At 38.0% G+C, this 14,289-nt stretch overlaps 1 protein-coding gene across 1 annotated transcript; it reads right to left on the bottom strand.

Moving 5' to 3' along the window:
- Positions 1-907: 907 nt before the first annotated feature.
- Positions 908-6,317, bottom strand: LOC145806774 (G-type lectin S-receptor-like serine/threonine-protein kinase LECRK3). Its single transcript, XM_082904586.1, has 2 exons — positions 4,996-6,317; positions 908-1,198 (listed from the first exon to the last, which is right to left on the bottom strand). Exons 1-2 carry the CDS (start codon positions 6,307-6,309, stop codon positions 908-910), a joined length of 1,605 nt encoding a protein of 534 aa, XP_082760712.1. The 5' UTR covers positions 6,310-6,317.
- Between the last annotated feature and the right edge of the window lie 7,972 nt (positions 6,318-14,289).

Raw genomic sequence — 14,289 nt, 5'->3', positions numbered from 1 at the left:
ACCGCTTCGGCCCTCTTCTCGGTTTGGTCTTGCGCGCTTTTTGCAGCCTTGGCTTGATCCAATAGAACTTTCATTTTTACCTCAGCATTGTTCAAAGAGGCAAGAAAGCAAGCAACGTCTCAGGTTTTCTTTGTTAACTCCTTCTTCATCTCTTTGGCTTTCATTGCAAAGGAATGGGCATGCTGGATCACCTAGAAGAAAATGAATGAACAAGTTAGTAAAATTTTTGTAGTATAAGAACTTGAAGTAAAAAGCCAAAAGTTTCAAGTATTGAGACCTTACCAGGATGGAATGTTGCATCATCAAAGCAAAATGTTCGTATTCAGAGATCTCGGCCATGCGATTTAGATCAGTAGGCAGAAGAACGGCGGTAGAAAGAGTGACGCCAACTTCGATATTGTCAATGGCACTGTTGTTGGCCTTGATTGGGTGGTCCCCAATAACAATGGTAGGAGCCCACGGTTCATTGGCCTGGAAAGCATTTGGGCTGGCTGTGGCTTTAGACCTCGGCTTCTTCGACCGAGCGGTATCAGATGGCTCGGCCTTGGCAGGCCTCTTCTTGGTGGCAGAAGCATTTTTCTCGACCTCGGCCAGTCTGGAGATCGGCACGATGTCTTTGGTGTCCACTTGGGTAACTGGGGCCTTTGCCTTAACTCTTTTCACCCTCTTTGGTTTTGGCTTGGGCTGGGACCCTGATGGAGAGGATTGAACTGTCACCACTCCTAGCAGGTCGGCCAAGAGGTCCTCCACAATGGCTTCGCTACGGCCCATTTCCTCAGTGGTTGCAGTGATAGTGATTTTGGTGCCAAAATGAATTGTTGGCAGGGCGATTGGAGGGTTTGCTGGGTTAAATACTGATTCTTTAGAATCTCGTTGTATGCGACTTCGGGTTTTACCGGCAAGTATGTCATCGGCATTGGCGTTGTGATATCGGGATGAGTTGGGGGGCAGATGTTGATGGCAACTCAACTGGATCAGAAGAGGAAGCCTGATCAGCTCTTGGTGAAGAAGTTACTGGAGGGGTTGAGGCAGACGGTGGAGTTTGACTTCTCCAAGGGACGTCGGGCAATGCCAACTTGTATGTTAGGATGTAATTAAGGAGCAGAGGAGCTTTGCGCTGGTCAATAGGCAAGCCCAACAGCTTTTTCAAGTCCTTGCCGGGGAAAAAAGTTTGTCGGAAGTCCTTTGTGGGGAAGAGCTGTAAAATAGAACAAGAAGAAAAGAAAAAACATTCATAAAGAGATATATGAGTTGATAAGTCCTAACAGAAATAGGATTAAAAGAATGACTCAGTTCTTACCATCACCCTCTTTAAACACGGATCGGCGTAGAGTGAAGAGATGAAGATCATCATCAAAAGCAAACTCCCAATTGACCGAGACAATGAGGTAATCATCTCCCTCACCCTTGTTGGACTCTGGGAGGTTGGCTATGATTTTGTATGTAGTGGATCTGGGTTTCAGGTAGTAAATGTAGCCTTTTTCAGACTTTAGGCCACACATGATATAACAATACTGAATGTCAGCTAATGTTATCCTACCATTTTCTTAGCGGGATAGAGCAATTATACCATTAATAACCCTATAGGAATTGATGGCTAGCTGCATAGGGTTGAGTTTATAGTAGTGAAGTACTTCCCTAAAGAGAATGTATAAGGGAAGCCGAAGTCTGCATTCTATGAAGGACACAATGGGGAAGGACATGAAGTCTCCATCTGGCATGATAGAGTCCTCATTCCTAGCTAACCTAATATGGACATCAGTAGGGATAGAAAACTCTTTCCTAAAGTACTCGAGTTTTTTTGGGGTGTCTACCCTTGACCTAAACATACCCATTATCTCGGCAAGAAGGGGTTGGGTAATAGAGTGATGGATATAGGTTTAAAAACCTTGGCCAAAACCTAAATTAGCACTGGGGCTAGGGTTTTTTCATATCTATGGGGAGTTTGTTTCAGTTCTTATAAGTATTTGGTTTCTAAGAAAAACCCAATTTTAAGTCTACACAAAAACAAGAATTGAGGGAAAAACCTGGAAATACAGTAAGAAAAGAAAAAAAATGAGCAAGATTTAGAGTTAAGAAGCATTAAAGGAAAACAAAATTCAAGAATTGAACAAAGCAAAAATGTAGAAAGAAACACAGATATGGCAAGAGCAATGCCAGACATTCAAAGTGACTAGTACAATGTGCTAAGGGCATGCTTAGTCATATGGATGGCAGTCTAAGAACATGAAGAATTACAAACGCAGTGTGATTGTGTGAAAGTAATGTGCACGAATCACAAGCAAGTGCAATGATGAATATTTGAGGAACAAGACAGATTCAAGAATAGAGAGTGTCTCATACTAAACAAAGTACAACTACAAAAACACATGTAAGTTCCACAGCAATAGATACAGAGTGGAATATATGGCAAAACTTAAAAAGAAGAAATTGAGGACTTACCGAGTGAAACTGATAGAAAGGATGCCGGACTGAGTCTCACCGAAGTCAAACGGTGTAAATAATCAGAACCAAACGATGAATTGCTCGCCGAAGGAGATGATTGGAGCAGTTGTAGGAGCTTGGAAGCACAAAAATGGAGGTTTGGAAGAGAAGCATTAGAAAGAGAAAATTTGAAGGCAAATTGAATTCTCAAAAGTGAAGAGACGGAGAGAGAGTAAGAGTTTTGTCAAAAATTCAAAAGGATGGCAAACCATAATGGAATGCCTAGGACTACATGCCTGTCAGGTGGAGTGGGCAGATTGATGTGACTTAGTGACGTGTGAACGGTACGAGCCAGTAGGGGTGTGACACATGGAAGAAACAGTTGAGAAAACCGTGCATGACAGCTCATGCGCAGATAAAACTCTTAGAATTCTTGCAACAACCTCAGCTAGAGAAACGATCTCGGTTAAGGCACTCAAAGAATTGGGTTTTTGGTTTTTGGTCATTGATAAGAGATGGACAGTTGAGTCCTGGGTATTTGAAACCAATGAGTCATGATCTCGGTCGAAGGGAAGGATGAATTTCAATCGACATAAATATAACTAAGCAACGTAGGTTCCATCACCTCAAGTTGCCGAGGTAATAGAACCTAGGGGGCAGTTGTATGGACATATTTTGTGAGTGACAGCACGTGGTCAAGGTGACGTTGGAGTGTCAACCGAGGTGCCACGTGGCCTAGTCCTAACTCTGAGATGATCTCGGCTAGGTCGAGGTTATCTGCGAAGATATCGGAATTCGAGATGAGCAGATAAAGGATAAGAGTCCTAGAAAATGGGAGATCTCAGTTTGGATAAAGATAAAGCTCTTAGGGACCCTATCTAGCAGAGAGTCTAAGATAAGCATTGAGCTTGAGTCCATTGAAGTTAGGCCTCTATAAGGATTAGGTCAGCGCTGGCTATAAAACCAGGGCACCTCCGTAGGTCTCAAGTATGTGTAACATATTGTGAGCAGTAAGTTAATTCTTGTGAGTTAAGGACAGCTTGCTATCTTTGAGAGATATTCGATTACTAACTTGATAGTTGGAGCACCCCCGGGTGGACGAACCACCGCCGGATTCTTATCTTTCTGTGACAGGTTGTTCGGGCTTAATCTATTCTGCCGTTGCTCTCCAGCTGAGTTCCCCATTTGGTTGTGTGGTCAAAAATCAACACCCACACTGCTTATACTAGGAGTTCTGTTGGAGGACCTGAAGGTGGATCTCAATTTATATATGGCTTCTCGGCACACATCAATGTTAAGATCCTCCAAAATCAGATATTACTGGATATAGATGCCATCCCTCTGCTAGAGCTCATTATGTGAACTAATTTTGTGTATGGCTCTACTGCTTTGAGTAGTGGTCAAGAAGTAGGTTGATTTTTCTTTGATTAGTGTCTATTTGAAAACTATGTTGTCAATGATTACTGTTTATTTGGTTAAGAGGATGTTGAATTGCCGTTATTCCATTGATTTTTCTTTTTGTAATTCATAGAGTTTTCTTGTTTTATAACCTATGATTAGGTTGATAAGTTTTCTAAAAAAAGATTTGGTAATTTTATTTTTTTCTTCAATAGGTTTTGCTCTGTTTCCGTTCTTTGTGTGTGTGTGTGTGTGTGTGCGTGTGTTAGTTTTTACTTTTTCTTGGTTTGTGAACCTAACTGATCTTTTGGTTTTGATTGGTTTTGATGTAGGTGATGACTAATGGAAGTTTTAGGAGTGTATGAAAGAAGTTTGTACAAGGATTTTATATGGTGTGAATACAAGAAATCTGCTTACAAGCCGGTTAGGTCTTAGCTAAATGTCTAAAAAGGTTGACTTAACTTTATATATATATATATATATATATATAAGAATAGGTTCTTTATTTCATCACCCTCTGTTTTTCCCCCCCCTCCAATTTTCGTCCAATTTTTTTTTTTTTTTTGGTGAGAATTTTCAAATGATTTTTTGATTTGGTGGAATAATAGAATTTCTTTTTAAACCAAAAGGCTAAAATTGGTATGATAAGGGTTTGGAAGTTCCAAAAAAAAAAAATAAATAAATAAAATGTGGTGTTTCTTGAAAGCACCACTAAATGTTGGATATGACATCATTAGTTGACAGAGACGGAAAGAAGGTGATAGACGTTAGGATATTAGGATATTGCAACGTTTTTCATAATTGTCGTTGTAAGACATTATTGATGTTTTTGAAACACCGTAAGCCTAAGATGGCAGCTGCATCTGTGATGCAATTTAGAAATGTCGCCTTTTCTTATGGTAGTGTTTTTTTAGACCTAAGGCGGCATTTTTGAAACGCTGCCACCAAGAGCCTGATTTCCTATAGTGATACCACGGTTATATATCTCTTTAGCAAAACCAAATTGTTGAAGTTTTCATTCTCTGCGAGTATTAACAAAAAGTTTCAATTGTGTTAGGTCATCAAACCATCCTGTCTCACTATCCCAAAAATTGTTTTTAGTCTTTCCTTTGAAATATAGAGAGTTTCAGTGAGTACTTTCTAATGATATAAATGGGAGTCTATGCCATATACCTGGAACAGCACAAGACAGAACCTGGTCTTACTCTGGTTCAACATCAGAAGTTTAGCCAACCCAAAGTCAGAAATCCGATCATTGTAATAATCATCCAGAAGTATGTTCTGAGGCTTTATATCACAATGGATGATCTGGGTACTACATTCTTCATGCAGGTACACAAGTCCTCTGGCAATCCCCAATGCAATTTGGGTCCTTTGATTCCAACTTGGCTTCTTCTCCACAAAGAGAAAGCTTGCTAAAGTCCCATTGCTCATGAACTCGTACACTAACATCCAATGTTGTTCTTCGTCACAAAATCCGAGTAGTCGGACCAGATTCTTGTGATGTGTCTGCCTAATTACATTTACTTCAGTTTTGAATTCCTTCTCTTTCTCTTGAACCACCCTATCTAGTTTCTTCACTGCAACAACTACTCTGGTACCCATTTGTATCGCCCATTTGTAAACAATACCAAAAGCTCCGCTTCCCAGTTCTTCCTTGAAACCATTTGTAGCTTCTACAAGCTCTTCGTAAGTAAAATAACAAAGATTAGTCTCCACAGCATTGTGATTGACATGATGACTTTTTATGCTTTTCTTGTGGTAGATGAGGAAAAAGCCCAAGCAAACAGCACCAATCAATACAAAATTGATGAACATAGAGCTACCCAATAGAACCGATCCAATGAGAATTAAGGTCCTCTGGTTCTTCTTTGTTTTTGGAACCGGAGGAGCAGGAAGAGTTTGAGGAGGAGGCTGTAATAGAGGAAGATTGTTTTTCCTAAACTTCATGAAAGCCTGACCATTAACAACATTGTCCTCTCTCCCATTTGAAAGTGGCATCTTCTTCTTCCAGCAACTATCTCCTCTCAAAATGGCAACAGCACAAAAACAATCATTGATGCAAGACCTTTTGCATGGCGTTTCAGTCCCAGACACCAATTGTTCATAGTCAGATGTTAGCCAATCAGTATCGATTAGTGTCTCAAAATCGTGGATATCTTCCGTGGAATTGATGTCATTTTCTAAACAACCTTGTGCGAAATTTGGCTTGCAGCTTCCATACGCATTGCTTGGATCAAGTAAGGAATACCCTCGCGGGCATTTGCAATTTGGCCTTTTATAATCATTGAGTTTGCAAATGCTATTAAACCCACAAGCCCCACTGCCTTCAATTCCACAAATATCAACACATATATTATCTGGCTGTGACCAAATAGGAGTCCACTTTGTACCGCTGTTGAAAGTCTTCGGATGATAATATTGGGTGAAAACTCCATCAAAATTCAGAGTTGCTCTGTGAAAATTTTCAGTAGCTGGGAACAACATACTCTATGGTGTCATATCGAATCTATGGTTATTCCTTCTCAATATGTACATGAATCTTGTGTCATAAAAGATCACTTAGTAACCAAAATTGGACGAATTGGAGGGATTATACGTGCCGCTGATATAGTAAGCATCATAAGCAAAATTGGTAGTGATATCTCTGGTATTAACGACAAGATTCTCGTCTGGCAACAAACGGAATTGAAACCTTCCCTGCGAGAAATTGGTCTCCGAAAGGCGAGAAAATATTACCCCACATGACTCCATAATCTGTGTAGGCAACATGGTATCAGTTGGATTTTTGAAACTCTCCCATAGATTGACAGAATCGCTGCGCACAAGTACAAAGTTGCCACTATCATTCATAAAACCATATGCAACATTGTCGAGAATAGGCTAAGACTGCCACAATTCATTACCTTAAGGGTCACTGAGCACTAGCCCTCTGTCAACAGTTAGGCCTAGTTTGGATCCAATTGAGATAGGGACACCATGATACCCATACCAGACAATGGTTTGGTCTGGTATTTGGTAATACCATATGGAGAGCAAGAAGAGATTTTTTTCCTCAAGTGGTTTAAACCCAAATGCAAAAACACCAGAAGGTGAAAGCCATGGGGTGTCCTTGTTATATGCAGTGATAGATGTACCCACGTCTACGGTACCATTAGTCTGAGCAACAATAGAAAATGGCAGGAGGAAGAGTAACAAGAAGAGGAAGAGTAGATGATGACGTAGAGCACGAGCCATTGATAGATAGATCAAGCTCGATTTGGGTAGATGGAAATAAATGAATAAAAAAACAAAGACCAAAGTGTTTTTAGGCAAAGGAAAAGACTTCCTTTCAGCAAAGACTTCTATATCCATAGCATAATTTCAAATGTACCCCTTCTTTCTTGTTAGTCTTTGGTCACCATTATTGAATATTAATACCCCTTAGAATGGGCAACATTGTGGATCACTAGTATGGTTTCAATGACACTATCAGAGCCACATATATAGTTGTCTGGACCATTAAAAGTCCATAAAATAAAATACCGATAATTGTCATAATGTTGGACTCAATTTCACCTCACATGATATGCGCAATACAAAAAGGACGAGTTTTAATGGAATGACAATTAATAAAAATGAAAATGGGTTAGCTTGTAATTTCAAAGAATTAAAGAGAAAAATGTTTTTATAATAATCATATTAATTGTGAATTTATCATATTTATAGTGAATTGGGTATTAACTCGGCTATGAATCAATTAGTACAGTGAACAGATCAATATATGTGTACTAATGGGGAGGATTAACTTTTTAGACATGAAAAAAATTTGAAAATAAGATTCAAGCCTATATTTTCTTGAATCACTAAATATCATGCAAAATAAATAAATGAATATTTGCCATGCTTTCATATGCATCCAGTTAGTCACGCATCCTCAAGTGCACTAATCAAGTTTTAAAATTGTATTAGTTTATATTTATATCATATATTAGTTAAATCTTCAAATTGATAAGTATTAAAAAGTATTTTTTAAAATTTTTATTAGTGAATTCTTAACATTTGATTATTTCTAGAATTCTCAACATTTGATGGGTACATAAGCAATGTTTTTGATCATTTGATTTTGACACCTTTACCAACAAAACCTTGTGTTCGTTGAATAGTCCACACGGTTTCGTGAGTTCAAAATTGAAATAGCCCACACAATTTCTAGCTTTTTTATTTTCTCCCATAAATAAAAATAAAAATAAAAAATCCAAACATATCGTCAAAGTATCACGACACATATAAAAATTCATTAAGATTGATGCAAGAAAATAATGAAATTCTACTTATATCACTAATTTAACTCCTTACACCTTTAAAATTCAATTTTTTTTAGAGTATTAACACGTGCTTAAATTTTTTGGACACCCCAATTTCTAATTTTTCTTGGGAAATTTGGCCATAAATTCCTCTTATCTTCCTTTCTTGTTAAAATGACCAAAAAAAAAAAAAACATTATACTTTCAAAATGCCCTCATAATTATAAAGTCTTGTATAAAGGATAAAAAATTTTAGATTTATATTTTGTGTGACAAATTTACCCCTTCACACACGCACTCTCTATCTTTCTCCTCTTTCTCTCCATCAGTTTATCATCTCTCTCTCAACTCTTTCTTTCTCTATGTCTTTTTAAGATCTCTCTCCACCACCACCACCACCACCACCGTCTACACCACTACCACCATCACCATCTCTACTACCACGACTACCATGACTACTATCGTTTCCACCACCTCCGTCGTCTCCACCAACACCATCTCAACCATCAATGTTGTTCGTCATCACTATTGTCACCACTGTTTCACCACTGGCATCTCAACTACTAGTGCCATTCGATGCCACCATCATCGTCGTTAGCGTCCAAGACTTCAGATCTAAGATTGATGACCTCAAATTTGAGATCTATCATCTCAGATTTATATTCTCTCCCTCTTTTTCTCTGTGTCCTCATCATGCTCTGTTTTTCAGACCGTAAAATTTTACTCTAGTTTGAACCAAATCTAAGGCAATATATGTGCTCTCTCCATCTCTCTATTTGTCTATTTTTTTTCTTTGGTATGTCCTCTATTTTTGTTTGACAAAATGAGAGTAAAATTTTACTCTTATATATGCTCTGATTTTTTTTGATAGAACGAGAGTAAAATCTTACTCTGGTATGTGCTCTATTTTTGTTTGATAAAATGAGAGTAAAATTTTACCTCTAAAGCAATATCTGTGCGTAACGATATAAAATTTTACTTTGAATCCTAGTAAATTTTACCCTGATTCTCTGAATAAGGGTAAAATTTACTAGTAGTCAAAGTAAAATTTTACTCTAAAATATACTGTGAGGATGACTTTACAGGAGAGCTGATATATATATATATATATATATATATGAGGATAGTATAGTAAAAGAAACAAGTTTTAAAATATTATGGGGTTTTGAAAGGATCTTTATAATTCTTGTCATTTTGAAAGACAAATTAGATAGTGAGGGGTCTATCACCAAATCCCCCATTTTTCTTTTATTACAATTATACCCTAAAATCAAATTACGGCTTCGTTTGGAAAGCAAAAGTTGGGGCTTTTTTTTGGCTATTTTAGCTATAAAAAACAAAATAGGCTTTTTAGCCTAATAAGACAAAACATCACATCCAACCCATAATCATTACATTCTTTCTCTCACAAAAAAGCCAAAAAAGCCAAAAAAGCCTAAAGTTCTTCCCAAACTAGGCTTTTTAAAAAGCCCCAGGCTAAAATAGCCAAAAAAGCCAAAAAGCCAACCCACTTCCCAAACCAACTCTACATTAAAAAAGATCATTTAATGGAACACTCACCTATCAAATAAGAATTAACACTATACAATATTGTACACCCACCCCTACCTCCACATCTATCTCTATGTATTTCACCTTTCTAAACCGTAAACATGTTACTCTTCATAACCAACCAACATAAACCCTAAGCTTGTTACTCTTCATGACCATCTTAAATCCTGAATATATCCTCTTCATCACCATCATAAACCCTCTTGAATCAGAAACCTTGAACCAAAAAGCTCTTTTCAAGTCCAACGTATTACTCTTCATCAGTTATTTCACCTTGTAGAGCAATGGAGGATGATGACAACAATTCTGATGAGGCTAGCGTTCCATTGGTAAGTTTATCTGTCTTATATTAACATTTTCGGTCATTTTCAATCATTGCTATTTTGTTCAAACTGTTCGGTACTGGTTTCCCAACTGTTAAGATTATGTTCGGTAACATAGTACTGAACACAAACATTTAGTTCCATATATGGGTTCTGAACAATATGCAGATAGTTGGTGCTATTGAACCGAATATAACCTTTATTTTTGGTACTAATGTGCTGAACAATTCAATTTTTGCATCTTCAACACCAAATCGTGTTTTTCATGAACGTTTTTCTCTCTAAAACTCCCTTTTATGCCGAAATAAACCAAAAAATAAAAATGTGATAGAAAGGAAAGAGGCAATGCTGTTGATAAGATGGGGAGTCGATATTTACGTAAGAGGAATTTTCGACGAGTTTTCTACAATGGTGGACAGGAATTTCCGACGAGTTTTTCGATGGCATTCTTTAGACATCGTCGAGTCGATTCCTCCTTTCGTTGAGAGTTGATAGGAATTTCAATGATGGACCGTCGATGCAATATGCTCTTCACTGAGGCAATGGTGTTTACTGATGTAATGACTGTCAGAGTTCTTTTCAACAAGAGATAGACAGTCATCAAAAGGAGAATGAGAGAGGTGTGCAAAATTAGATGGGTGTGCCTTAGGTGTGATAATATTATGAATACGGGTAAATTTCGGGGTGTTCAAAGAAATTTTATTGTAATTTAGGGTCTAGGGTGGGGGCTCAAAGAAATGGGGGGTCCAAAGAATTTAGGCAGGTGCTAATAGCAATAGCAGCCTTCTTATTTTATTTTATATTTTTTAAATTTCTATAATTCTTTTTATTACCTTCATCCCTAACCTTCCTTATTCTCCTTCTTCTTGCACCCAAAACCTAAAAAACCCTAACCCTAATTCTCTCCCATTATCACCACCTCCACTGGCCCACAACCAGCGCCGCTACTCTCCCGCCACTCCGCCACCACTTCACTACCCTAATTTTATTAGTTCTTTACAATTACAACCCAACAAGTAAAGAGAAACCCGACCTTACCCAACATAGATATGGAGGTAACTTATAAAGATTATCATAAATCGCAACCAAAATCATAAATTTGAAATGAATTAATGATAGCATCAAGATCAAGGTCAACTTTTCCTATCACCAAGCAACATCACAATTAATTCAATTCAATGCAATCAGGTTTTTTGATGGACACAAATTTGATTGAAACAATCCATGAGATTTGTAGTCCATTACATACATATGTCTACAAATAAAGAGAGAGAGAGAGAGAGAGAGAGAGAGAGAGAGAGAGAGAGAGATATGGACAGACCTTGTAAAACATGACCTTTAGGGTCAATAGAAGAATCACTATAGAGATCACAGATAATTCTGCCACGGATTTCCCAATCCTAGTTATCATACCACAAATCATCATCATCATGAGGATCGTAGAGATAAAAAGTGGTAGTGGCACTTTCTTCGACAACGACTCCATATGATGGCAACAACAGTGAGAGGGTGGTGATTGCGTGGTGGTGTCTGCGATGGCAGTTGCAAAAGGCAGCAGTGGATAACGAAATCAGGGTTAGGTTTAGGACAAAAGAAAAATAAGGCGGTTGGAGGGCTTGCGCCGATAAAGATGGTGGTTGGAGGTGATGGTGAGAGAAAATTAGGATTCAGGTTTTTTAGGTTTTGGGTGTAAGGATGAGGAGGAAGGTTAGGGACAGGGGTAATAAAGGAATTATAGAAATTATATAAATAAAAAATAAAAGTTAAAAAAGTTAAATTTTGAGGGTGTAAGAAGTTAAATTGGTGATATAAGTAGAATTTCTCAGAAAACAAAGATAAAATAAAAGGTAAATTACACTTTGCCCTTTTATATTTGGTCAATTTTTTATTTTGGTCTTTAAAGTTTATTTTTCCTACTTTAGCCTTTCATATTTTAACTTTCTTATAGTTTACTCCCAAATTTAACTTATGTTCAAAATTTGATAGAAAATATTACAATAATTACCACATATCATAAAAAATATATTATTATATTGAAAATTGAATTTATGTCAGAGGTGTGAATTATATATAATAAAATATTTTTATATCAAGTGACTATTAATGTGTCATTTTCTGTCTAATTTCAACAAAAAAAATAATTTTAAAAATAAATTAAGAAAAATTTAAAATATGGAAGGTCAAAAACAAAGCGTGGCTTTTAGTCAATTGCTACATGTTGGTAATTTAGCCTTTTGAATATTTTACCATATCTTTTGAGGTCTACTAATGGCGTTGCAGGTATATAATCGTTGTAGACATCCGTGGTAAGGTTTGCAAAGTAGCAAAAGAGGGAGCTCCAAATATTCTAGGTTTGCAAAGTAGCAAAAGAAGGAGCTCCAAATATTCTGATGTCCAATCTTAATGGTTAGGAGGACAAGTCTCTTCGGTGGACTGTAGTAACCTTGAGTTTTACAATTATAGTTTAACCATTACTATTTAAATGTTACTGGTGTAGACACCCCATTTTTGACCATCCTCAAGACTTGGACGTCACTGTTTGAACACACGGTGATCTTCCATGTTTGTGTTCGTTTGGAGTTCCCGGAGGTCTCGGCTCGCGCGCCTTGCCTCAGGATCCCCGAACTCGACCGTTTAGTGTCTGGTTTTGCACCAAACACTTGCATCTTGCCTTTGAGAGGCAGGGTGGGGCTTGTAGACCATCCCCACCCACCACCGGCAGTGGCTAGATGCCACCGGCTGGTTTTTGCTGCCACCGGCAATATAGTTTGCCGGCCGGCACTCTTTGTTGCCGGTCAGCACTTTTTTGTGCCGGTCGGCACTCTTTTTGGCCAAGATGGCATTTTTGGCCGGCCGATTGCTGTTCATCTGCTTTTGCAGATATTTTTAAACAGCTGTATTGCTTTTGCTCCCCTCCATACACGTGTATGGAGGGATCTCCCTCTTGCAAAGCTTGTCTTGTAAGCTTTACAAGAGGGATATAGAGAGAGGCTCTCTCTAAGGCAAGAAGGAGAGCTTTTAGACATTTTAGAGAGAGGAAAATACAGACCAAGCTCTGGTTTTTCTAGGGTTAGGGTTAGATATACACTCTCTATCTCTCTTTCCCTCTTATTTGTACACTAGGTGTTTTGTGTCTCACTATTGCACACAAACACCTAGTGTTTCACCTTCCTCTTGAAACTAGGGTTCTAAGGGCTTGTTCTTGAGTTTCTTGACTGGTTTGGAGCCAAAGGAGGCCATTGGAGCACCATTGTTGAAGATGACTACAAGGGTAAGAAACTAGTCCCTTTTCCCCCCATTTTTGCATTGATTTTCCACCTATCTTAGAGCTGTTTTTGTGATTATTGTATAACATAAAAAAGTTCTGTTTTTAAGCCCTCTTTATTGTTTATTAATAGTGTTTTGTTGTTTGAGGGTTGTTGACCACCCTTAGGCCTCGAAAGGCCTCATTTTGAGCCGTTTTGTGCTAGCTCCGGGATTTTGGTGTTGAGGTCTCTTCACTACTGAAATCTTGAGGGATTTCAGTGGTGAAGATGATGCTTTGAAGTCCCAATAAGGAGAGGGCCACCCCCTCTCCTTGTTGTCCTTGAAAAGGGCATATTTTGGCCTCTTAAGGAAGCCTATGCTTGAGTGTGTGTTGAGCATGTTTGGTTTGTTTTTCATGCTTATATATCCATAATATAACATGATTTCAAGTTGGTCTTGGAACTCCATGCATGTTTAGCATAGTTGCCATGTAATGACTTGTTTATGCCTTAATGTGCCTTAGGTTGTTAGCCTTTGTTGGAGCATGTTTTAGGCTTAGTCTTGTGAAGATTATGTGCTTATTTTGCCATATTCTAGGTCTGTCCATAAGTATTTGGGTTGATTTTAGCATGCATTATATAGCTCCTTTGTATTTGGGCTTGTTGGCCTTGGGTATGTGCATGTGTAGCATGCCATCTTTGCATTGTTTTGGTGATTTGGGGTCACTTTATATGTTATTTCAGTCCCATTTCCATGCTTGCTTGATTGCCTTGCATGCATCTTTAATGCCTCATAAGCATGTGTTGCATGCCCCATGTTTTGGCTATTGTGTATGCCTTTGTATTTGAGCCACTTAGATGCCATCTAAGGAGTCCTTTAGGCCTTGTATTGATGTGCTAAAACTCTGTTTTGGGTCAATAAGTTCATACCATGTTTAGTCTTGCAAGTGTAGTTCAATGCTCCTTGGATTTGCTTTGAACACTTAGACTATTTGTTGCATGTTTGGCTTGATTTTGTTGCTTGGTTTGGCACCATCCTAACATGCATTTTCAATGCTTATG

The sequence above is a fragment of the Camellia sinensis genome, chromosome 14, assembly GCF_055761805.1.
Source record: "Camellia sinensis isolate YWXY chromosome 14, ASM5576180v1, whole genome shotgun sequence".
NCBI classification, from domain to species: Eukaryota; Viridiplantae; Streptophyta; class Magnoliopsida; order Ericales; family Theaceae; genus Camellia; species Camellia sinensis.
This window is presented reverse-complemented; position numbering and strand designations above follow the sequence as displayed.